This window comes from Elgaria multicarinata, chromosome 3 (assembly GCF_023053635.1).
Source record: "Elgaria multicarinata webbii isolate HBS135686 ecotype San Diego chromosome 3, rElgMul1.1.pri, whole genome shotgun sequence".
NCBI classification, from domain to species: domain Eukaryota; kingdom Metazoa; phylum Chordata; class Lepidosauria; order Squamata; family Anguidae; genus Elgaria; species Elgaria multicarinata.
In genome coordinates, this window is record NC_086173.1 from 22,168,515 (window position 1) to 22,188,587 (window position 20,073).

A 20,073-nucleotide genomic window follows, 5' to 3' on the forward strand; every position below is an offset into this window, starting at 1 on the left:
AGGTCGGGGAAGGCTGCTGTAAGCCTTCTGGAGTTGCAGGGGGGAAGGGACCAAGGGCAGAGAGGAGGGCTCCAGGCCTGGTGGAGGATTAACCCCAATTCCTCTCTTCCTCAACAGAGGCAGGCGGGATGGTGCTGCTCTGCAAGGTTTGCGGCGACATTGCCTCAGGCTTCCATTATGGCGTCCATGCTTGTGAAGGGTGTAAGGTGAGGGTCACCCTTCTTCTCTCTCTCTTCCCCCCTCTGCAGTTTTTTTAAAAAATATCAGGAGTGATGATAACTAGAAACCTTTTTTAAAAAGTATCAAAGCTGAGATTCTCAGGGCACTGAATTTGGCACTGGATAATCAAATTTTGCACTCGTATGGGGGAATTGCAGGTATGCAGAGTTACACACAATTCTGACTCTTGGGAGTGCTTTGCATCTACCTAATAATAATACTAATATATAGGCTGCCTTTAAGGGTGGAACCTTCTCTTTTGCATCTTTCTCCCTCTCTGGACTGCATAGTAGTGAATCTAGTCCAGTGTGAACTCTGCATTACCTAGCTTATTTCTAAAGTGCCTTGCAGTAGCAAGTAGTCTTGATTCTTTTCTGCTCTTCTCCCTATTTCCATTGATTGCAGGAATGCTATGCTATAATAGTAAAGTAGGGCAGGGCCATTCATGGTGGCAGTAAACATAAAAGAAACAAAAGGGATGCCTCAGTTACGAATTTTGGTTTGACCAGGCTATACAACAACGGGATTGCTCCTCATTGAATACAAACCCGAATTTTCGTTGATTCGAATCTAGGTAAAGAGCGTCACACTGCAGCAGCAACAGCGATTTATCTCCTGAATTTTTTTGTAGTGCAGTTATTAATGTGCACATGCGCATATACACTGATATGCAGGAGAGACGAGGGAAGCTATAAATTTTATATGCGGAGCTCCGCAGATTCATAGAAGAGACAAATCAGGAGTGGGGGAAGGAACAAGGCAGGAGAGGGAGACTGAACACGACTCCTCCCTCTGGCTGCCTGTTCCCCCCTTTTTGTTTTAATAACCTCTATATGCGGAGCTCCGCAGAATCATAGAATTCAAATGGAAAACGGCGGGAAGGAACGAGGCAGCAGATAGATGGGAAGGCAGCAAATTGGCCAAGCAGTTTGTCCTGCCCTCAAAGCTATGCCCACATGTCAAAATGTGACTTAACTCCCCCAACATCACATAACCATAACGCAGTGCAAACTTGGTGGTGATCCAAAAGTCACGGTAAACCGCAAATACGAATATGCGCATTGTCGCGTTAAAAACCCGGCACTATGGTGAATGGACAGCTGCGTCATGTGTCCTAAAACGCTAATATGCGCATTTAGGTCAGGGTAAGCAAGCCGTATAGACAAGCCCCAAGCTAGTTGGTGCCTGCTGTATTGCTGACCAATGAAGTGGCTGGCTCCAAGGAATTCAGGGTATAATAAACTTCTTGGAACTAACTGTGACACCTTGAGTTGCCATTTGGAAAAAGACATGTGCAACACTTTAAGACTAGGTGCAATTTCAATACAACCCTAAAAGCAGAAACAAAAAGTTAGAGTCTGTGTGAACAGTGTGTGTGTGTGTATTGATTCATGTTCGTTGATCCAGTCCCTATCTGCTTCTGCCCACCAGGGGTTCTTTCGCCGGAGCATACAGCAGAACATCAACTACAAGATGTGTGTGAAGAACGAAAACTGCATGATCATGCGGATGAACCGCAACCGCTGCCAGCATTGCCGGTTCAAGAAGTGCCTGGCAGTGGGCATGTCAAGAGACGGTGAGCATCTGGGCAGGGCCAGACCTGGTTCCAGGTGGGTGGGAGGCTCAGGGGCAACTGTAACGAACTGCAGCTGAGGGGCAATCCAGATGCATCTTAATAACGGGCCCTGTGGCTTTCTTTTAAGCTTATTTGGAATTGAATGAGCATCACTAAAGAGCATTGAAGTGCACAGTGCACTTTAACAGCGCATAGGCAGAGCAGTTTGCTTATTCTGTGTCTTTGTCTATTACATTTTAAACTGCCCAGTAGCCAAAGTTCTCTGGGCGGTGTACAAATTAAAAACATAAACACAAAGTAGCGATAAAACAAGTTGGATAAAAGCAAGATAAAACCACCAGCAGCCCATAATAAAACCAAAGGTAGAGCTGGCTGACTCTATAGAGTACACTCTGTTAAGGAATGGCAACCCTGGGGCCAAGGCCTCAAAATGACTGGGAGGGGAGTGGCGAGAAGGGGCAGCTCTACTGCTTAGGTATGCTCAATCGTTAATGTACCCAGTGGTACAAAGCCTAAGGCAGAACCAGTTGGCTGGCTGCTGCTGCTGCTGTTCTCTTGAGGGCACGTAGTGTCAGCAGATCCTTGGTTGATTAATGGGAACCTTGGCTGATTTATGCTTCTGAGCCAGGATTTCCAGAGCAACAGGGAAGGATGTGGGAGGAGCCACTCATGCCCAGAGAGCAAACAGTGTCCATTGATTAATGGTCACAACAGCTCTCCTGAGTACATGATAGATGTCCCCGGAAGCCCAAGAAGCTAGTTGCTAATTTTGGCATTGCAGTGGTGCCATGGATTGGAGGAGGGGGCAGGCTTGGATCTGGCCCTCCCTGTTTTTTCGGGGGAAGACAAATATGCCAAAATAATCAGCAGTCGCCACCATCTCCCAGGTTGCCAAAACAGCATTGCACATGTGCATGTATGCATGTACAAGGCAGTGTACCTATTCTCACCGGTGCCTGTCCCGTCTATATTTTCTAGCCAGGTTTGAGATGATGCTGAAGGGCCACACAGCTGTCTTCATCTCCCCACCGACCCCTTTGCTGCCAGGTTCAATGAAGGGATGGCAGGGAAAATTTTTGAAGATGCAGCTTCTCCCATAATAGCATAGGGGCTATGAGAAAAGCTGCCCTGCTGCCATACTGCTTATTAACTGGTTGTCTCATGGAGTCCTTCTCCACGGTGCTCACATCTCCCTGCCATTTTCTCCCTTCCGCAGCCGTGCGCTTCGGGCGCATTCCTAAGCGGGAGAAACAGCGCCTCCTAGATGAGATGCAGAGCTACATGAACAGCCTGAATGAGGCCCCGATGGACGTCAGCCTGAGTCCGGAGGCGGATGCCCCGCCCAGCCCCAATGCCCAGGAAGAGGAGGCGATTGGCGCCATCTCGAGGGCGTACCACGACATCTTTGTGAGCGGGCAGGACCGCCTGGGCAAGCAGGGCGGATCCCCAGGGAGTGAGGCCTGTCCCTTGGCCAACTACAACGAACAGCAGCTCAACCCCTCTTACGGCTATGGGCAATACGAGTCTGCCACCCTGCGCCTGTCCAGCTACAGCCCTCCGGAGCCGGCCAGTTACGTGGACAACAGCCCTCGGTGCTTCGGCAATGACATCTTCCAGGCCCAACAGACTGGCTATCTGCACAATGCTGGACGTTACCCAGCCTTTGAGTACAGCTACCCGGAGGCCAACCCCCAGAGGAGCTGCCCCTGGCGGGGGACAACCAGCAGAGGCATTGTAAGTACCTAGCAATTACACTGGGGAATTAGTTGCTGTAGGATGTTGCAGTAGCCACTAGCCCAGCCTTCTCCAATGCTGTCCAGATGTTTTGGACTGCAACTCCCATAATCCCATGCCATGCTGTCTGAGAATTATGGGAGGTTACAATCCAACACAACAGGATGATGCCAGGCTGGGGGAGGCTGCCCTATTATATTAGCAACTTTTGGGAAGGATTTATGTGTATTGTGGAAGATAGGTCTGTTGATGGCTATGAGCCATGATTGCTAGGGATGGAACTGCTGTGTCAGCCTTCCTAAACCTGACGCCTTTCAAATGTGCTGCACCACAACTCCTGTCATCCCCAGGCAACAGGGCCATGCAGTCGGGCACATCTGAAGGGTACCAGGTTGGATGAAGCTGTTCTATGATCAGAGGTAGTATACCTCTGTGATTGCTCTAAATGTTTGGGACAAAACTTTCCCTGTTTCTGTGTTCTCTGAGGGCTTTTCTGCCCTCAGATGGGATGTTTCTTTTTAGAAACATGTTTCTTATGCATGTTTCTTTTTAGAAATTGGGCATTGACTAAGCCGTAATTGAGGAAGGCTGATAGACTGCAAAATCACGTGTCACTACCTTGGTAATTCTGCTGCAGGTTCTCCCATGGAGAACCCCGGTTTTCAAACTCTTGAGTTCCCTCTGTCGTAAAATGATGGTACTGTAGTGGTAATAAGCGATAGGACTGGATGGGCAGATAGTAATTTTTAAAACTGTGAGCCTTTTCAAGAGCCGAAAAGGCTAGTAAAATAGGGCTCCTCATCGCTGCCAGGTTCAACGCAATAACATCAGGGAGAATTTTGATGGCTGCAGCTTCTCCCACAATAGCATATTGGGAATGAGAAAAGTTGTTCCTGCTGACATCCTCGGTTATTAGATTTTAAGAATAAGTAATGGCATCCAGCCCGGAAACGTTCCTTTTAGATATTACCCACTTGAAGCAGGGCAATATCATTCAGAGGTTTAGTAGGCACACCTGACACATCGTTCTGTAGGGCCCAGGCACCTCCTCTGTTTGCCTTGCTCTAGAAGTGTTATACTACCCTCATTATCTTTGCAAGCTGCTGACCTAGAAATACCTCTGGCTGAATCTATACATGCAGCAGAATACGGAGATCAAGCCCTGATGTCATAGACTAGAATGTACGACTTCAGACTGCAGATGGAAAAATACACTGCCTTATATTAAAGAAAAAATCTCTGCAAGCAGCAAACTAACACATGAGTACAAACAGTTCTAGTCCAACTCTCTTCCTACTATGCTAGTTTTCTGTACCTGCAGAGAGGTTGTTTTTGTTTTTCCTTCAATTCAAAATGTGTTTCGTCCTTGTCGTCTGAAGTGGCACAGTCCATTCTGCTACCTCAGGACTCTACCATATTGTCCCTACATCATTCTGATTCATGAATCGATCCAGCCATACTTCTTGAACAATTCTGAAGTTAAGGCTGCCCTCCTACACCCACTTATCCTAGAATAAGCCCCATTGAACTCTATGCATCTTACTTTTGGTTAGACATGTATATGATTATACTTTCAAACCTATTAATACTTGGCCCAGTATTTCCTCCCCTTCCCCACCCTCCTGCCCTCTCCATCCAATTTTGCATCAGAGTCCATTTTCCTGTCCTGCTACCATATAGGGTAGTCCACTAGCCAACCACTGTGCTCAGTTCAGGCTGCACAATCCAGAGTACCGAGTGCTACAATCAGATAAAGGCAGCAGATGCCACTAAAATAAAATAGCTCCAGATGACTCAAAGCAAGCAAATTTGGCCGGGGCCCCAGTTTTACAAGGGGAAACCAAAAAGTAACAATACTGTCATGATGAACGTTACTTTCCCGAAAATTTCCATATTGATTCATAAGAAGTTTGGTACTGCTGTTATTTTAAGAAGAAATAGCTTTGAACTGACCTATTGTTTTCAAAGTTTTTAAACCTATTTGTGCCTTGTTAAAAATTAAGATGTGATGATGGCAGATTCACATTCACAATCGAGTCTGTGACCAAATTCATATAAAATGGTGGGGCAGGAAAGAATTTCAAGTGAAAAAGCGGGGGTAACCCTGCTCATAGTCTCCCACTCCAAACCATTTTTTAAAAAGTCATTTTCTCCCAGTCGGGCTACATGGTTGGAAGTAGCCCCACTGGAAGAAAAAAGCAGTTACAGATAAGCAGTTTTGTGTGTATGTGAAAGAGTGGACAGCGTGAAGATTGCCTGCTTGGTTGAGTTTTTGCACTCCCCCACGCCATTTATACCTTATCATTACATCTAGATGCACCCTTGCTTTGAAGTGAATTTACTGTGTATTTTGATTACCCAAGTCAGGCTGGTGCCCTCCAGATGTGCTTGGAATGATGGGAGTTGCAGTCCTGCACATCTGGAGGGCACCAGGTTGGGGAAGGCTGACACAAGCCATCCTTTTAGAGACTGGGGAGAACATTTTTTTTAAAAAAATAAAATCGTAAATAGTATTGCTTGTGGGTTAGAACAGGTCTTTTGTGAGGGGTTCTGGTTTGACCAAGCTTTCCTTCCATGTCTGCCTGCAGGCCTGTCCTCTGAACGCCACCCCGTACTGTAGCAACGGCAAGAGCAGCCAGCAAGTGTGGGAGGAGTTTTCGCAGTGCTTCACGCCGGCCGTTAAGGAGGTGGTCGAGTTTGCCAAGAGCATCCCGGGCTTCCAGTCACTCTGCCAGCAGGACCAAGTGATGCTGCTCAAAGCAGGCACTTTCCAGGTCAGTTTGTTTGTTATTACGTTTATTTCCTGCTCTTTTTCCTCTTGCAAGGAACACAAGGTAGCTTATATGGTCCTCCTCCTCTCCATTTTATCCTCACAATAATCCTATGAGGTAGGTTAGGCTGAGGACCAGCGACAGGTTAAGTCGCCCAGTGTGCTTCAGGGCTGAGTAGGAACTAGAACCTGGATCTCCCAGGCCCCAGTCCAATACTCTAACCACTACGCCATGCTGGCTTTCAGTTGCTCTTGCTGTATGTGTCCCTTCACGGATAGAGCCAAGTGCAGTCTTTCTTTAGGCTACCTAAATTCTGTGCAAAGGATCACAAATTGAGCTAATCTGCATATTGTTGCTTAGGTCACAATATTGTTTGTTGAAGTTGATTCCCACCCCCCAAAGGTTTTCTGTTTTATGTGAGGAGGTGGGATGGCAGATGGCTAAGGTAGAGAGAGCAAAAGATCTGGGTTTTAGAAGTAGGTTTTCTTCCATAATCACAAGGGCTAGAGACTTGCTTCCCATTCTTAAATGAAATTTTGCAGCATGGTTTGATGAGAATCAGTCACATTGGCAGAATTTCAGGTGGGGAGGGGGGCTCACACATATAGGCCCCCGTTCAGAAGACACCTTAAACCACAGCTTTAACTGAAGTGGTTAAGGCAGAAAGCCGGGCTGTGTTCAGAAGACACCTTAAACCACGGCTTTAACCACAGTGACTAAGGCAAAAGACTAAGACAGACATTTTTGTCTGTCTCTTCTGCCAAGACGCTTGTTCACGCACTGGTTATTTCTCGGTTGGACTACTGCAACCTTCTTCTCTCTGGCCTTCCTTCTTCTCACATCAGTCCGTTGGTCTCTGTCCACCACTCTGCCGCTAAGATCATCTTCTTGGCTCGCCGCTCTGACCATGTCACTCCACTTCTGAAATCTCTTCATTGGCTTCCAATCCACTTCAGAATCCAATATAAACTTCTCCTGTTGACCTTCAAAGCTTTTCACGGTCTAGCTCCTTCCTATCTCTCCTCTCTCATCTCACACTATTACCCCGCTCGTGCTCTTCGCTCCTCTGATGCCATGTTTCTCGCCTGCCCACGGGTCTCTACTTCCCTTGCTCGGCTTCGTCCCTTCTCTTCTGCTGCCCCTTACGCCTGGAACGCTCTTCCAGAACATTTGAGATCTACAAGCTCAATCGCAACTTTTAAAGCTCAGCTAAAAACTTTTCTTTTTCCTAAAGCTTTTAAAACTTGATGTTGCTCGGACTTTATACTGTTAGTTTTACCCTACCCTGTGCCTGTTTACCCTACCCAGTGCCTGTTTGCATTCCCTTTCTCTCCTTATTGCTTTACTATGATTTTAGTAGAATGTAAGCCTATGCGGCAGGGTCTTGCTATTTACTGTTTTACGTTGTACAGCACCATGTACATTGATGGTGCTATATAAATAATAATAATAATAATAATAATAATAATAATAATAATAATAATAATAATAATAATAAGGCTTATTCACCGCGGTTAAAACCATGGGTTAAGGTGTCTTCTGAACACGGCCTGGCTTTCTAGCTTAACCACTGTGGTTAAAGCCGTGGTTTAAGGTGTCTTCTGAACAGGGCCATGGACACTAGAAGCACTCTTTCCCTCAGCGTAGGAGATGGGGAACTCTGGCAGAGCTTAGTAACACCGTCGCCTCTCACCCCCAGCCAAAGGATTTGAGAAAAGTCGAGACTCTAATAGTGCTCCTGTGCCTTCAGCAGGTGCATAGCAGGGAGAAGTTTAACAAAAGGCAGCTTCAAAAAACAGAGAAATGTCATACCTGACTCAATTCCCTGTCCCATGAGACCGGTGCACTTTTCAAGGCCTAGCACTGGCGGTGTTACTCCCCAGATGTAAAACCCCCCCACCCACAACCCAAGTGTTGATGGAGATGGGCTTTCACACTATTAATCTGTGCTCCATTTTAAAATACAACCAAACAAACCTGGTAGTTCTTCAGCATCTTCTATCTTCTGATAATAGGACATTTCGGCAGGCAGCTCCAAAGCCTGGATTGGGAACAGATGAATGGTTTCGCCTTTGCTTAAACCCTTTCCCTCTTCCTTCGCTCCTCAGGTGCTGATGGTGCGCTTCTCCTCCCTGTTCAGCCCCAAGGAGAAGGTGGTGACCTTTTTGAGTGGGGAGACGTACTCACTCTGCAGCCTACGTACCATGGGAATGGGCTCCCTGCTGGACGCCATGTTCGAGTTCAGCGAGAAGCTCAGCTCCTTGGGCCTGGATGCACAGGAAATGGCACTCTTCATGGCCGTGGTCCTTGTCTCAGCAGGTGGGTGTGGCCTCTTATCATGGAGGCATAACTTGGCTAAAGCTTGTAGGGGGGTGGATTGACACATCCTGTCATGGGTAGACGCTTTTGTGCCTTTTGTTAAAGGCTTTCCTTTGTCCCTGAAGTCCTATGGCAGGGAGAATCCTGGGGAACTCCCCGCTGACTCAGAGCACTTAAAAGTAACAGCAGCCAGCTCTGTCCATGATAGAAGCTGGGAGCCTGCATTGGCGAGAGAGGCCAGAGAGGGATTAACTGAGGACAAGTGAGGAAATTATGCTGAACCAGGGCCTAGCACAGCAATCTGGGGTCAGATCTGGAACATTTGAAGTAATTACAGAGGGCCTGATTCCTGGAACTCAATTTTTATAGCAGTTGCTATTTACCTGGGGTTAAATCCAGATTTAGCCATAGTTAAGAGTAGACCCATTGAGATCAATAATGTCGTATTGATTTCAATGGGTCTTCTCTAAATATGACTAAGCACCTAATCATTTTGTTTTGTTTTGTTTTGGTTGTTTCAAACTTGATAGTTTTACATATTTTAATATTTTTATTTTGTTTTTATCACAAGTTGTTTGATGGGAGGGTTAAATAAATAATTGAATAATTCAGTGTCTCTGAACATGTGCAGAAGGCACTTCACTCAACACTCAGGAACCACAGCTGAACTCCACATGCTTGAGACTAGGAGGCAGGGCTTCTGAGCAAGATTTAGCCCTAATGGCCTGTCCATTTACATGGTGTGAGTGTGATACAGGTTACAAAATTCAGCTGTCTTAGAACTCCCATCTTTTAGCAAAGAAGAGTAAATGTTTTGCCTTTGGGGGAGAAATTCAACTAGGCCTGGTGGAATCCCTGTAGCTGAAACAGGGATTTCCATTGGTCAAGGATGAAGCTTTCCTGCCACTCCCCATCTGTTAGCGAAGTAGAATAAATTGTGTATCATAGTAAAAATCACTTGAAAATCAACTTGGGACTTTCATTTTTAAATGTCTTTTATATCTGCATGACAATGTCAGGACATCTCTAACAACTGAATTTGATACTGACAATCAAGTATACATTGCAAATATGTTAGGTTCCCTTTCCCTCCACCCCCCTCATACTTTTTCCGTGGAAATAAACCCCACAGAAAATTCAATCGAGTATGCATTGCAAATATGTTTGATTGTATCAAGTATACAATCAAGTATGCAGTGTATACTTCAATCAAGTATACATTGCAAATACGTTCCCTTTCCCTCCCCCCGCCCCACCCCTCATGCTTTTTCTGTGGAAATAAACCCCACAGCAAATTCTCCGCATGTTTCCTGTTTCTGTCAGTTTTAACGGTTTTGCTTTGGCCTTCAGATCGCTCTGGCATTTCTGATGTGGATGCAGTTGAAATCCTTCAGGAGACATTGATACGGGCCTTGAGAACTCTAGTAACTAAGAAGCACCCAGACGACTCCACGCTTTTCCCCAAGTTGCTCCTCCGTCTCCCCGACCTGAGAACCCTCAACAACCAGCATTCAGAGAAACTCCTTGCCTTTCGGATCAACCCTTAAGCCCACTGGACCAGCTTCTTAAAACCTAAGAGTTTGGGGAAGAAGAATCCGAAATCAACCATCAAGCAAATTGAATGCATCAGGACTAAATTTTGCTCTTTGGAAGAAGACAGTGTTGATGAAAGAGGAACAGAAGGGATCCGGCAGGAGCAGGGAGCACATAACCCATCGCAGCTGGGATCTGCTAGAGCAGATCCCTCCCTGGTGAGGAGATCAGATACAGGAGGAAAGGGTGTGTTTCCCAGATAGCGCTGTTCGCGGCGCTGTGCAGATTGAAGATCATTTATTTGCTAGGAGAGATCAAGCAAATGAACTGGACACACATTGGACCGTGTCATTTTTAAATGTGTAAATATATCTGTATATATCTTTCCATATGATATTGTCTTGAGGTTTGGTACTGTACATAAAAACACTGGGCATATTGTAAATAATAATAATAATAATAATAATAATAATAATAATAATAATAATAATAGGTAGCTCTCGAGGACAGGAAAATGCAGGCCACAATCCTGATAAAGGTGATGATTGCAACCTTAGCTTCCTTCCTTAATTTGCATGCTACCATTAGCCCCAGGTCTCAGGCTTTTCTTTTCTTTTTTTAGCCTCTATTCCCTTGCTGCTGTCTCCTAAAGAAGGGATAGCGCATAAGGGCCTAGGTGCTACATTGTCTTAAGATGTCCAAGGTGTCCTACAGGTTTTACTGGGGTAGCTGTTATCTTCACATGTCAAGTAGAACTGCTCACGTTGGGCCTGTTTTCCACCTCCACCTCATCCCTGTGCTTGAGCAAGTGCAGGGCCACAATCCCCTTTGGTCTTGTCCGGTGTGGATGTCTATATCTATAGAATGTGTATTTTGTAAATGTCTCTAACAAAAACACACACAAAGGGGCTTCCACCAGCTTGCAAGGAGGGTTGCACTCGATTCTCCAAGACGGCCAGAGCATGCTAACAAGGCCGTAGGTGGAGGAAGGCGGTGGAGAACACTACGTTGGCTAGTTTTTCTGAATGGTGGCAAATGGAAGGAGCAGGAGTACAGTTTGAAGGTGTAGGTGGGGTCGGGTGGCATGTCAAAGGAAGTCTGGATTAGTCAGGGTAAGGTTCAGTGAAACAAGCAAAGATTAGTTCAACCATTAGGAAGAAAGGGCTAAACAAAGCAAACACTCCTAATACCCTTCAGCCCGACCTTACTAGTACTTTCTGGGCAATGGTGCTTTTTCCTCCTTGAACATGGAAGCTACAAGTATTCCCTCCCAAGCTGCCTTTGTTATATTCAACCCCATCTCTATTCCAGATTTGCAAATATAACCCCAGATGTTTGGCTAGTCACTGTCTCCTAACTATCAGTAGACTGCCTTCTCCAGAAGGGGACAAAATGGAACCAGGGAAGGCTGATCTCCCCCACAACTATTCACTATATTTGGGCCTGCATATACTCTGCACTTTATGCTAAACAATAATATATATATATATTTTTAAAAAGCAGCCCAATTCTGTGCCAAGAAATGCCTAAATCTGTGACCTGGATAAATTTTGCAAATTAAACAAATGTCATAGGTTTGCTTATTCTGCACAATTTATTCCGCTTCCACTAGTAATGAAAGGGGTAGGTGCGGAGGCAAAGGAAGTTACGTAGAACACATGAGGGTGCACAGACCCATTGCGTCCAAAGCGTCACCTTCCTTCATGGCTCTTACTGCCACAGTTCTTCCCCCCACCCTCACCCCAGTCCAGGCTCCTATACCAGCTGAGGAAAAAGTGCCTGGGAGAAGGAGCTCTGGAAATGGCATGTGTGAAACAGGTTCAGCAATCCTCCTTGTGTGCTGCTGTGGCACTTTAAATGGCACCCCCTCCTATTACCAGCTTTACATGTGATCGTGGCACAACTTTGAAGAATTGGCTGTGCCATTATCACACGTAGTTTGGCCCTGGAATTTCACTAGGGAAATCCCAGTGATTTCAAGATTTTCTCGTCAGCCATAAGGGCTAGAAATTCATCTTACATTTAAAGCAACAAAACAAAATGAAAGCTGAGATTTGCAGATTGCTGAATTCTGTACTAGATACCAAATTCCATAGTTAATGCAATCCAGATACCTGGATTACACACAACCTTGATGTAGATCCAGAGATCCCAGGAAACGTTTTTTTTCTCAGCTGTTGAACATCAGCCTGTAAGGAACCAGTCCTTGAGGGGTTGTTTTTAGAACTGGTAAGGGAGGTGACCAAAAAGGGACCCTGGGCTCCCTCTTCTCCCCCAGTGTCCCAGCTTGGCTGTGGTCAGCCCTGCCCTGTTCTCTGCATTGATACATATCAGATTTTTCCATCCCATTTACAGGAGCTTCTCATAGCACGTTTTGATCACCCTCCTGTGTGCATGATGTGGGGAATATTTGTGTTCTTTGCAGGGTGGGAGGGACACTGTTGCTGCTGCTGCTGTTGTTCAACACTGCTTTTAAATAAAACCAAACATTGCACTTTTCTTAGAAATCTAGAGGAAAAAAATGTATGTTATAACAAAGAATTCCCTCCCTAAACCGGAGTATATTTGCTGCAAAGGGACAATAGAGAGGGATTTATTTGCTGCTGCTGGGAGTCCAAAAGACTCACAAAAGATGCCGACAAGGAAGAGAGAGAAAGAGAGAGTTTATTTTTTTGTCTAATATTGAAGTGCAATAAATATATTAAAAGATAAATAAAATAAAAACTTGCTTAACAGTGAAACAAGCATCTGTCCTTCTTTGTTGTGAAATGGTTCAGGGCCAGGGCAATAATAGACCGTAGCTCATGCTTTAGCCATATGTAACAGCCTCCCCCTACCTGGTGCCTTATAACTCCCATCATTACAACTCCCATCATCCCTAACTATTGGCCATGTTGGCTACGGCTGATAGGAGTTGTAGGCCAAAACAACTGGTAGGCATTCGGTAGAGGAAGGCGCTGTTTGTGTGTAATGTCCCATGATGTAGCACATCAACATAAGAGCCCAGCAGGATCAGATCAAAGGCTTTTCTAATCCAGCACCCTATTTCCTGCAGTGGCCAACCAGGTGACTCTTGGGAAGCTCACAAGCAGGACATGAGGGCAATATCCCTCTTCTGCTGTTCCCCAGCAAATGATACTTGGAGACATCCCTCTACGATCTGGAGCCTGCATGCAGCTCGTAGCTGTTGATAGATTTGTCCTCCATTAATTTGTCTAATCTTCAGGGCTGGGAGGAACTTCTCTTTGCCTGAAAGAGGGCTGGAGAAGTATTGCCTATCATAGCAAATAGCTCTGGGAAAGGTCAGTCAATGGCCCAGCTCAATACAAAATGTTCTTAATGGCATGGGCTCTGCACTTTCTGAACCTTTGTAGACATGCTGGATGTGGGGGCCCACTGCTTAATAGCAGCAACAGAAGTCAAATCACAAGCTCACACGGATACCAATGGGCTTCAAAACACGATCGAGCCACAGGAGTGGGGATGGGGAGTTATATTGCATGGCCACTTGCGCCAGGTCTTTGGCTGGATCCACACAGACAAAAGCAAGCACTCTCCAATATTCTTGTAGAGATGATTTGGGAGAGTTTGCATAAAACTTTGCTTTTGTTACTGTCCACATACACGCGTCTATTCCCTACCTTAAGCAGATCCATGTTCTATACTAGGATGTTCTAGAGTTCCTGCGCTTAGGGTGTGCAGATGGCACCTGACGAGGTGGAACAGCCCTACTCCGGTAACCTAGTCCTGAACTGTCAGAGTGGCCACCTACATATCTCCTAAAAGGAGGACATGCGTTACCCAAAATAGAGGACACCAATTTACATAAAACTTGTATATGCTAAATGATCTGTATAAACACACCTTTAGAAAGCATTATAATTGCAATAGAAATGCAATATATCTCACCATAATGGGAAAGATTGTGACAAGGTGACCTGTGTGTCTGCCTGTTGGGTCTGCCATTGAGGTTCTAATTGGAGAGCCAACTCCAAGCCCCCTGGTTTCCTGGTTTCTTACAGTTCCTTATTTGACTATACCACACTCAGACCAAACAGTTCTTCAAATAGAGGGCTGTTCTCTGTAAAGTGGAAAACATGGCCACCCTATGAACAGCTCTGACATAAGGGTATGTACTCCCCTTTTTTCAAGAGTAATCCACACTCCTCTTCCCGCCCCATCGTAAATCTCAGTGAGAACAACAAAACAGGCTTAGAGCACATTCTGAACAATGACAGGTGTAAACGTTTTAAGAAAGACAGTGGTAGTTTGATAGAACTGCTGGCATCCATCAAACAAGTACATTTTTCTGCCCAGGGCCAAGCTGTTTTGGAAATATCCCCCCTTCCCGGCTCCCAGTGTGTTTTAGTTTGAAACGGGTAAATGTAGGCTGTGATGGGCGTTTATTGACTAATGCCTGTATTACTATTGACAGGCACTGATCCTAGGAGGAGTTTTGCAATTGTGTGTTTTTTTTTTTTAATTGCTAGGGTGTAAGGTGAAGAGAGAACATAGATATATGCCTATATAGATAGCATTGTGTGTCTGCTGCCCCCCCCAAATTGTACATGGGGGGGAATGTGATGACTGAGTCCTAACACACCTCTTTGCCATGGGAAGCAATTTGTCAATCCAGTGTTTGGTATGTATATCTGTAACACAAATTTTAAAGATGGATTCACACTGACCATTGTAAGAAATCTATGTCTGCCATTACCCTAAGGGTGTGTTAAACTGTGCAAACATGGAGACATTAAGACTGTTTTCTTGATTTAGGGATAACTCTATGACACCCTTCAATAACCACTATTCCATGGATCCTATGGATTGCTCCTCCATACATCTGTTCCTTATTTCTATGTGGTGATGCATATAATTTTTTGATCCTCATGGTAATTATTTTATGTGTTTAGCATCCCCCCTTTTTTACAGCTGTAATGGCCAATCCTTGCCACTAGAGGCCAGTGAAGGCCACAATAATCTCCCCTTCTTTTCTTCCCCAAGTCCTGAAGAGCATGGTAACCATGGGGACATTCTGCACATGCCAAGTTTGAACTCATGGCTGTACAGCTATGTGTCCCTGCCACTGTGTAGGATTCAGGTTCTGATGTGCCACTGCAATTGGAAGGAAGATAAAAACATTGGTGGGAGCACTACAAAGTGCATGGTGATAGATGGACATGACTGGCTGGCTATGAGTATAAGAACGTAAGAGCCCTGCTGGATAAGGTCCATCTAATCCAGCACCCTGTTACCCAGAGCCAGCCCTTTCCCCAAGGCAATTTGCTGCTTGAGGTGAAGGACAAGATGGTGCCCTGCCCCTGCAATTTCAGGTACGGAAGCCCACCAGCCTGGCAGTTGACGCTTTCTTCAGCACTGGTGATGGCACAGCACAGGCTGAGTGTTACACCCAGAGTTCTGTCTTCCAACACCTCCCTGTCACTCACTCACAGCATCTGCCGCCTGAAGGGCTGTCTCACTCCTGCCCACACTGACCAACCAGTTGTCAATGGAAGTCCACAAGCAAGTGGAAAACGTACAGGAATTTTCAAACACACTCCCTATAGCTGTTCGACCTCACAGGTGACATTTCCCCTCCTGTGTGTGAGTGAGGAACAAATGACTGCTAAAGAGAGTGATTAATTGGGGGGCACTTTTTCAATCACTCTATTCAATTAGGCGAACCGATTAATTGACTAAAGCTGCACTCCTTTGCACACTTTGTTGGGACTAAGTCCTATTGAACATAGCGGGGCTTACTGCTGAGTAAACGTGAACCTGCCTGTACTTTAAGATCAGCTGTTGTGCTCCTCTTGCATGTGCCATTGCCTTCGGAGGCATGGTTGGTGACAACACGTCAGAGGATGTTCTCAGTGGCAGTGTCCCATACGGGGAACTCCCCACTTCAAGGGTTTTCATCAGCTTCCTCTTATCTGTGTTCCGGTAGAAAGTGAAGACATTTCTCCTTAAACAAGTATTTGACTCTGCTGTTGCTTAATTGTGTTTATTGACTGAGCAAACTTCACTGAACACAGGGGGACTTATTTCCAAGCAAACATGCATAGGATTACTCAATAAATGTAGCTGTAGTGAGGTGCTATAGTGCTACCCCAGTTGCCAGACTAGGGTGGCCGTGTGTCCTCTTTTACAGAGGACTGTCCTTTATCTGAAGGGCTGTCCAGTCCAATAGTGGTTTAAAGATAAAGAACCATAAGAGCTGTTGAGTAGCAACAGTGAGCCCCTGGACAGCAGGCTGAAAAAGCAGGCACACAGGTCATTTTGTCACAGTCTTCCTCACTAATATGAGATGAACTGTATTTTTATATATATTTTTTAAAATTTATACATATAAATTAGCATATACGTTTTATGCAAATTGCTGTCCTTGTTTGTCCTCTTTTTGTGTGTGTGATACATTCCCTGTTGGCCACCCTAGGCCCTTGCGAAGAGCAGAGTAAGTAGAGGCAGCAGGGAGAGGCAACCTTGTCTCTTTAATATATCCATCTACCTATTCCAGTGTTATTTTTGCGCATTCTTCCAAAAGCTATGGCATGGGTGAGTCAATTTCCGCCGCCCCCCTTCCCTCAGAATATGGTGCCCATTTCTGCACACGTGTCACCTCACTCGTCATCAAACCCCCCCAGTCAGTACAATCTGGCATGGAGCAATGTTTCTGCCTCACTGAGGAGGTAAGGCCCCCTTCCCTCAATAGGCCCGTTGTTCCTGTGCCGCCTGGCTTGGCCCTGCAGCCCCCGGAATCACCTCAGCTTGTGGTAACCAGCCATCTACTTTGTTTGACTTGAGACCTAGCCAAGAGGCCTGGACAAGGCAAGAATTGTTGAGAGTTTGGGAGCTCGGAGAAGAGAGGGGGAGACAAGTCTCCTGAAATCTCTGGGATTCTGTGACTGGAGTTTACCTTCTCTCCCCTCGTCCAGGGCCTTGTCCATCACCACCACGTAGGCAGATGGAGGAGCAGTGTGAGTGATAGGGCAACACTCCTCCTCGTGTAAAGCCTACAAGTGTGAGTGGATTCTTCTAGATATTTCCAGTATGGGAGCCATCATGGTGTAGTGGTTAGTGTGTTGGACTAGGACTGGGGAAATGCAGCCTCAGATTCTCACTCATCCATGAAGCTCACTGGGTGAAGTTAGGCCAGTTGCTACCTCTCAACCTAACCATGACAACAGCGTTGTCATGAAGATAAAGGGAGCTATGAGAACTGCATAGACCATCTTTGCCCAGTTGTGTCCTCCAGTAATGTTGGACTCCAACTTCCAGTATACCTGACCATTGAATGTGTTTGCTGGGGCTGATCAGAGTTGAAGTCCAAAACATCTGGAGGGCACCAGGTTGTGGAAGGCCTTGAGCTCCTTGGGACAATAAATAAGGCAAAAACCTCTAAGCTCCCTCCTTGGAGGCTAGGGCTGGCTTCTTGTTTGAGTCACAAAGAAACTGAAAAGGGCATAGGTCAGTGTACACACACGTGGCAAGAAGCAGCACCGTCTATCCACAGAGATGGTTATTGTGATACAGCAAATGTCTGTCATCTCCAGTTCAAAGGATGTTAAATTGTAGGACTGGGAAAGGCTGCCCTCCCTGCTTTCGACTTTGTAGAGGTGCTGCTAGTCTCTTAAGACTGCAAACATATCCAGATTTCCCCTAACTTTTGGGGTTGGTGGGCACATTTCAAATTTTGAGAGTGTCATGGGGATTCTCACAAAATGGCTGCCATAGGGGAGGAGGTTTGCTCATTCATAAAATGTTTGCAATGGTGGACATGGCCAGTCACCAAACACTCATTTCCCAGAAGGCAAACTGGCGAGACTAAAAGAAGAGTAACTTCTCCAAGACCCTACGTACAAAATAGAGGCGGGGGCTGAGCTCCGAATCATAAAACCAGTCTAATGGACCCAATTAAAAATGGTGCTGGAGGGAAGCACTTTGCTTTACAGCATGGCAACCTCTCAATTAAAAAAACAAATCTTCAGAAATAAAATCAACATTGAGAAGGGCACAAAGCCCAGTGGGCCCCGAGGGAGATGTTCACCAGCACATTGGTGCCTACCGGCTCCATGTTGGAGATCCTTGCTATACACACTGCACTAGGAGTACATCCTGTTGAATTAAATGATAGTTACTTCTGCGTAAACATGTACAGGATTGCACTGTTAGAGAATACCTGATGGACCAATAATCACACTCTGTATGTGACAAGGTATATTAAGAATCCAGTCATCTATTAAAAGATAAGAGGGTCTTGGCTCCCTGGTAGAGTATGTGCTATGTGTGCATACGGCCCCAAGTTCAAATCCCAGCATCTCTAGCTTCAAAAAAATCTCAGATTACCATATGCCCCCTTGTTTTTATAGGTCATATTCTGTATCACAACCTTTCCCAAATTGGTGCCCTCTAGCTGTTTTCAACTATAGTTCCCATCATCCCTGAGCATTGGTCATGCTGGGTGGGGCTGATTGGTGTTTCGGTGCAAAACATTTGGAGGGCTCCAGGTTGGGGAAGACTGTCATATCTGAATGAGAGAGGGGGCGGCTAGCATTATTGGCTCCACCTACTGACTACTTCCCAGATGAACAGAGACACAGAAATTTTCTACATGAGGCATTTATTGCCAGCTTATGATTCCCTACTCACAGTTGTTTATGGTTCTTTAGAAAATGTCATGATTCTCCAGTTTCACTTCTGTTTTTTAAGAGCACTTTCCCTGGGTGTTTTTTTTTAAAGCAGTAAAAATGAGGTATTATTTCTGAAAATGAAAGAAACAGTAATTTTCTACTTGTGTAATTGCAATATTCTGCTAGAACACAGCACCATCTGGAGGTTATGTAGCAGAAAAGCAAGAAAGGAAAAGCTCTTTATGTATTGCTCGGATCTCAATTGCCTGATGAACCTAAAGTAGATACAGCAATTAACAGCCTCATGTAGAGAGGCTCTGTTGCTGATTACATTAGGGGAAACAGGGTTAAAGAGGCCTTGGCCTGTATCTCGCTTACATGGGAGAATGCTGCTGAGGCATATAAGCAGGGGGAGGCCTTAAAGATCTGAGACTATGATGGGGGCCAAATTAGCAGCCCCCAGAGGCTAGATTGAGCTCCTATGGTAACCTTCCCCAAGCCCTACAGATGTGTGAGAATGTCCTCAACCTCAGCCAGCATGACTACTTGCTATGCTCATTGGGGGTGATGGGAGTTGTAATCCAACACAACTGGAAGACACGAGGTTGGATGTGGGGAGGCTGCCCTCTCCAGTTGCCTATCTCTTATGACTATAAGTCCAGTGTGCTACAAGCAGAGTATAAGCACACTGCAGCCTGCAAAATGGTATTTACCAAGCAAATAGCTCAAGATGAATCATGAAAATGAGCCAAACCACATGCTGCCGGGAGTCAGGAACTCTTTGCCCTCCAGTGATACTGACTGTTATGTGCTGTATACACACACACACACACACACACACACACACACACACACACACGCATGCAACTAGCACCTTTTTGACACTGGATAAATCTGTACCCAGTAAAGCTACCCACACTTGTGTCCCATAATCCCCTGGGACATTGCAAGGGATGATGGGGCTTAGCTCTTGGCTCTTGCATGGTATGGGCCACGTGGAAGCAACAGCCAAGATGGAGGTGCTGATTCTAGCATGGGTGGTACTGCACATAAGCTGCACTTCAGCAGGAACTGCACCTTAATGTCCTCTACAACATTGTGATGCAGAAGGCACAAAGGTGGTGCTGGAGCTCTCCTATACACCACCAGATGTGGGGAGTGGGGGATAAACGGTACTTCATGTACTGTCTGCCTAGGAGCACAAGCTCTTGCTCTATCTCTTCCAAATCACTGTTTATTAGAGGCTAGATATCTACTCTCTAAGGGCGCAATCCTATGCATGTTTACACAG

General features: G+C 45.6%; 1 protein-coding gene across 1 annotated transcript in view; it reads left to right on the forward strand.

The window, feature by feature from the left end:
• The window catches only part of LOC134396586 (nuclear receptor subfamily 1 group D member 1-like), a 34,526-nt gene extending 23,903 nt beyond the window's left edge, over positions 1 to 10,623 (forward strand). The window contains exons 3-8 of the mRNA XM_063123108.1: positions 118 to 206; positions 1,651 to 1,795; positions 3,012 to 3,529; positions 6,118 to 6,303; positions 8,409 to 8,619; positions 9,970 to 10,623. Coding sequence (XP_062979178.1) covers positions 118 to 206; positions 1,651 to 1,795; positions 3,012 to 3,529; positions 6,118 to 6,303; positions 8,409 to 8,619; positions 9,970 to 10,166 — 1,346 coding nt within the window. The 3' untranslated portion in view covers positions 10,167 to 10,623. The remainder of the gene's footprint in view (positions 1 to 117; positions 207 to 1,650; positions 1,796 to 3,011; positions 3,530 to 6,117; positions 6,304 to 8,408; positions 8,620 to 9,969) is intronic.
• The last annotated feature ends 9,450 nt before the right edge of the window (positions 10,624 to 20,073 follow it).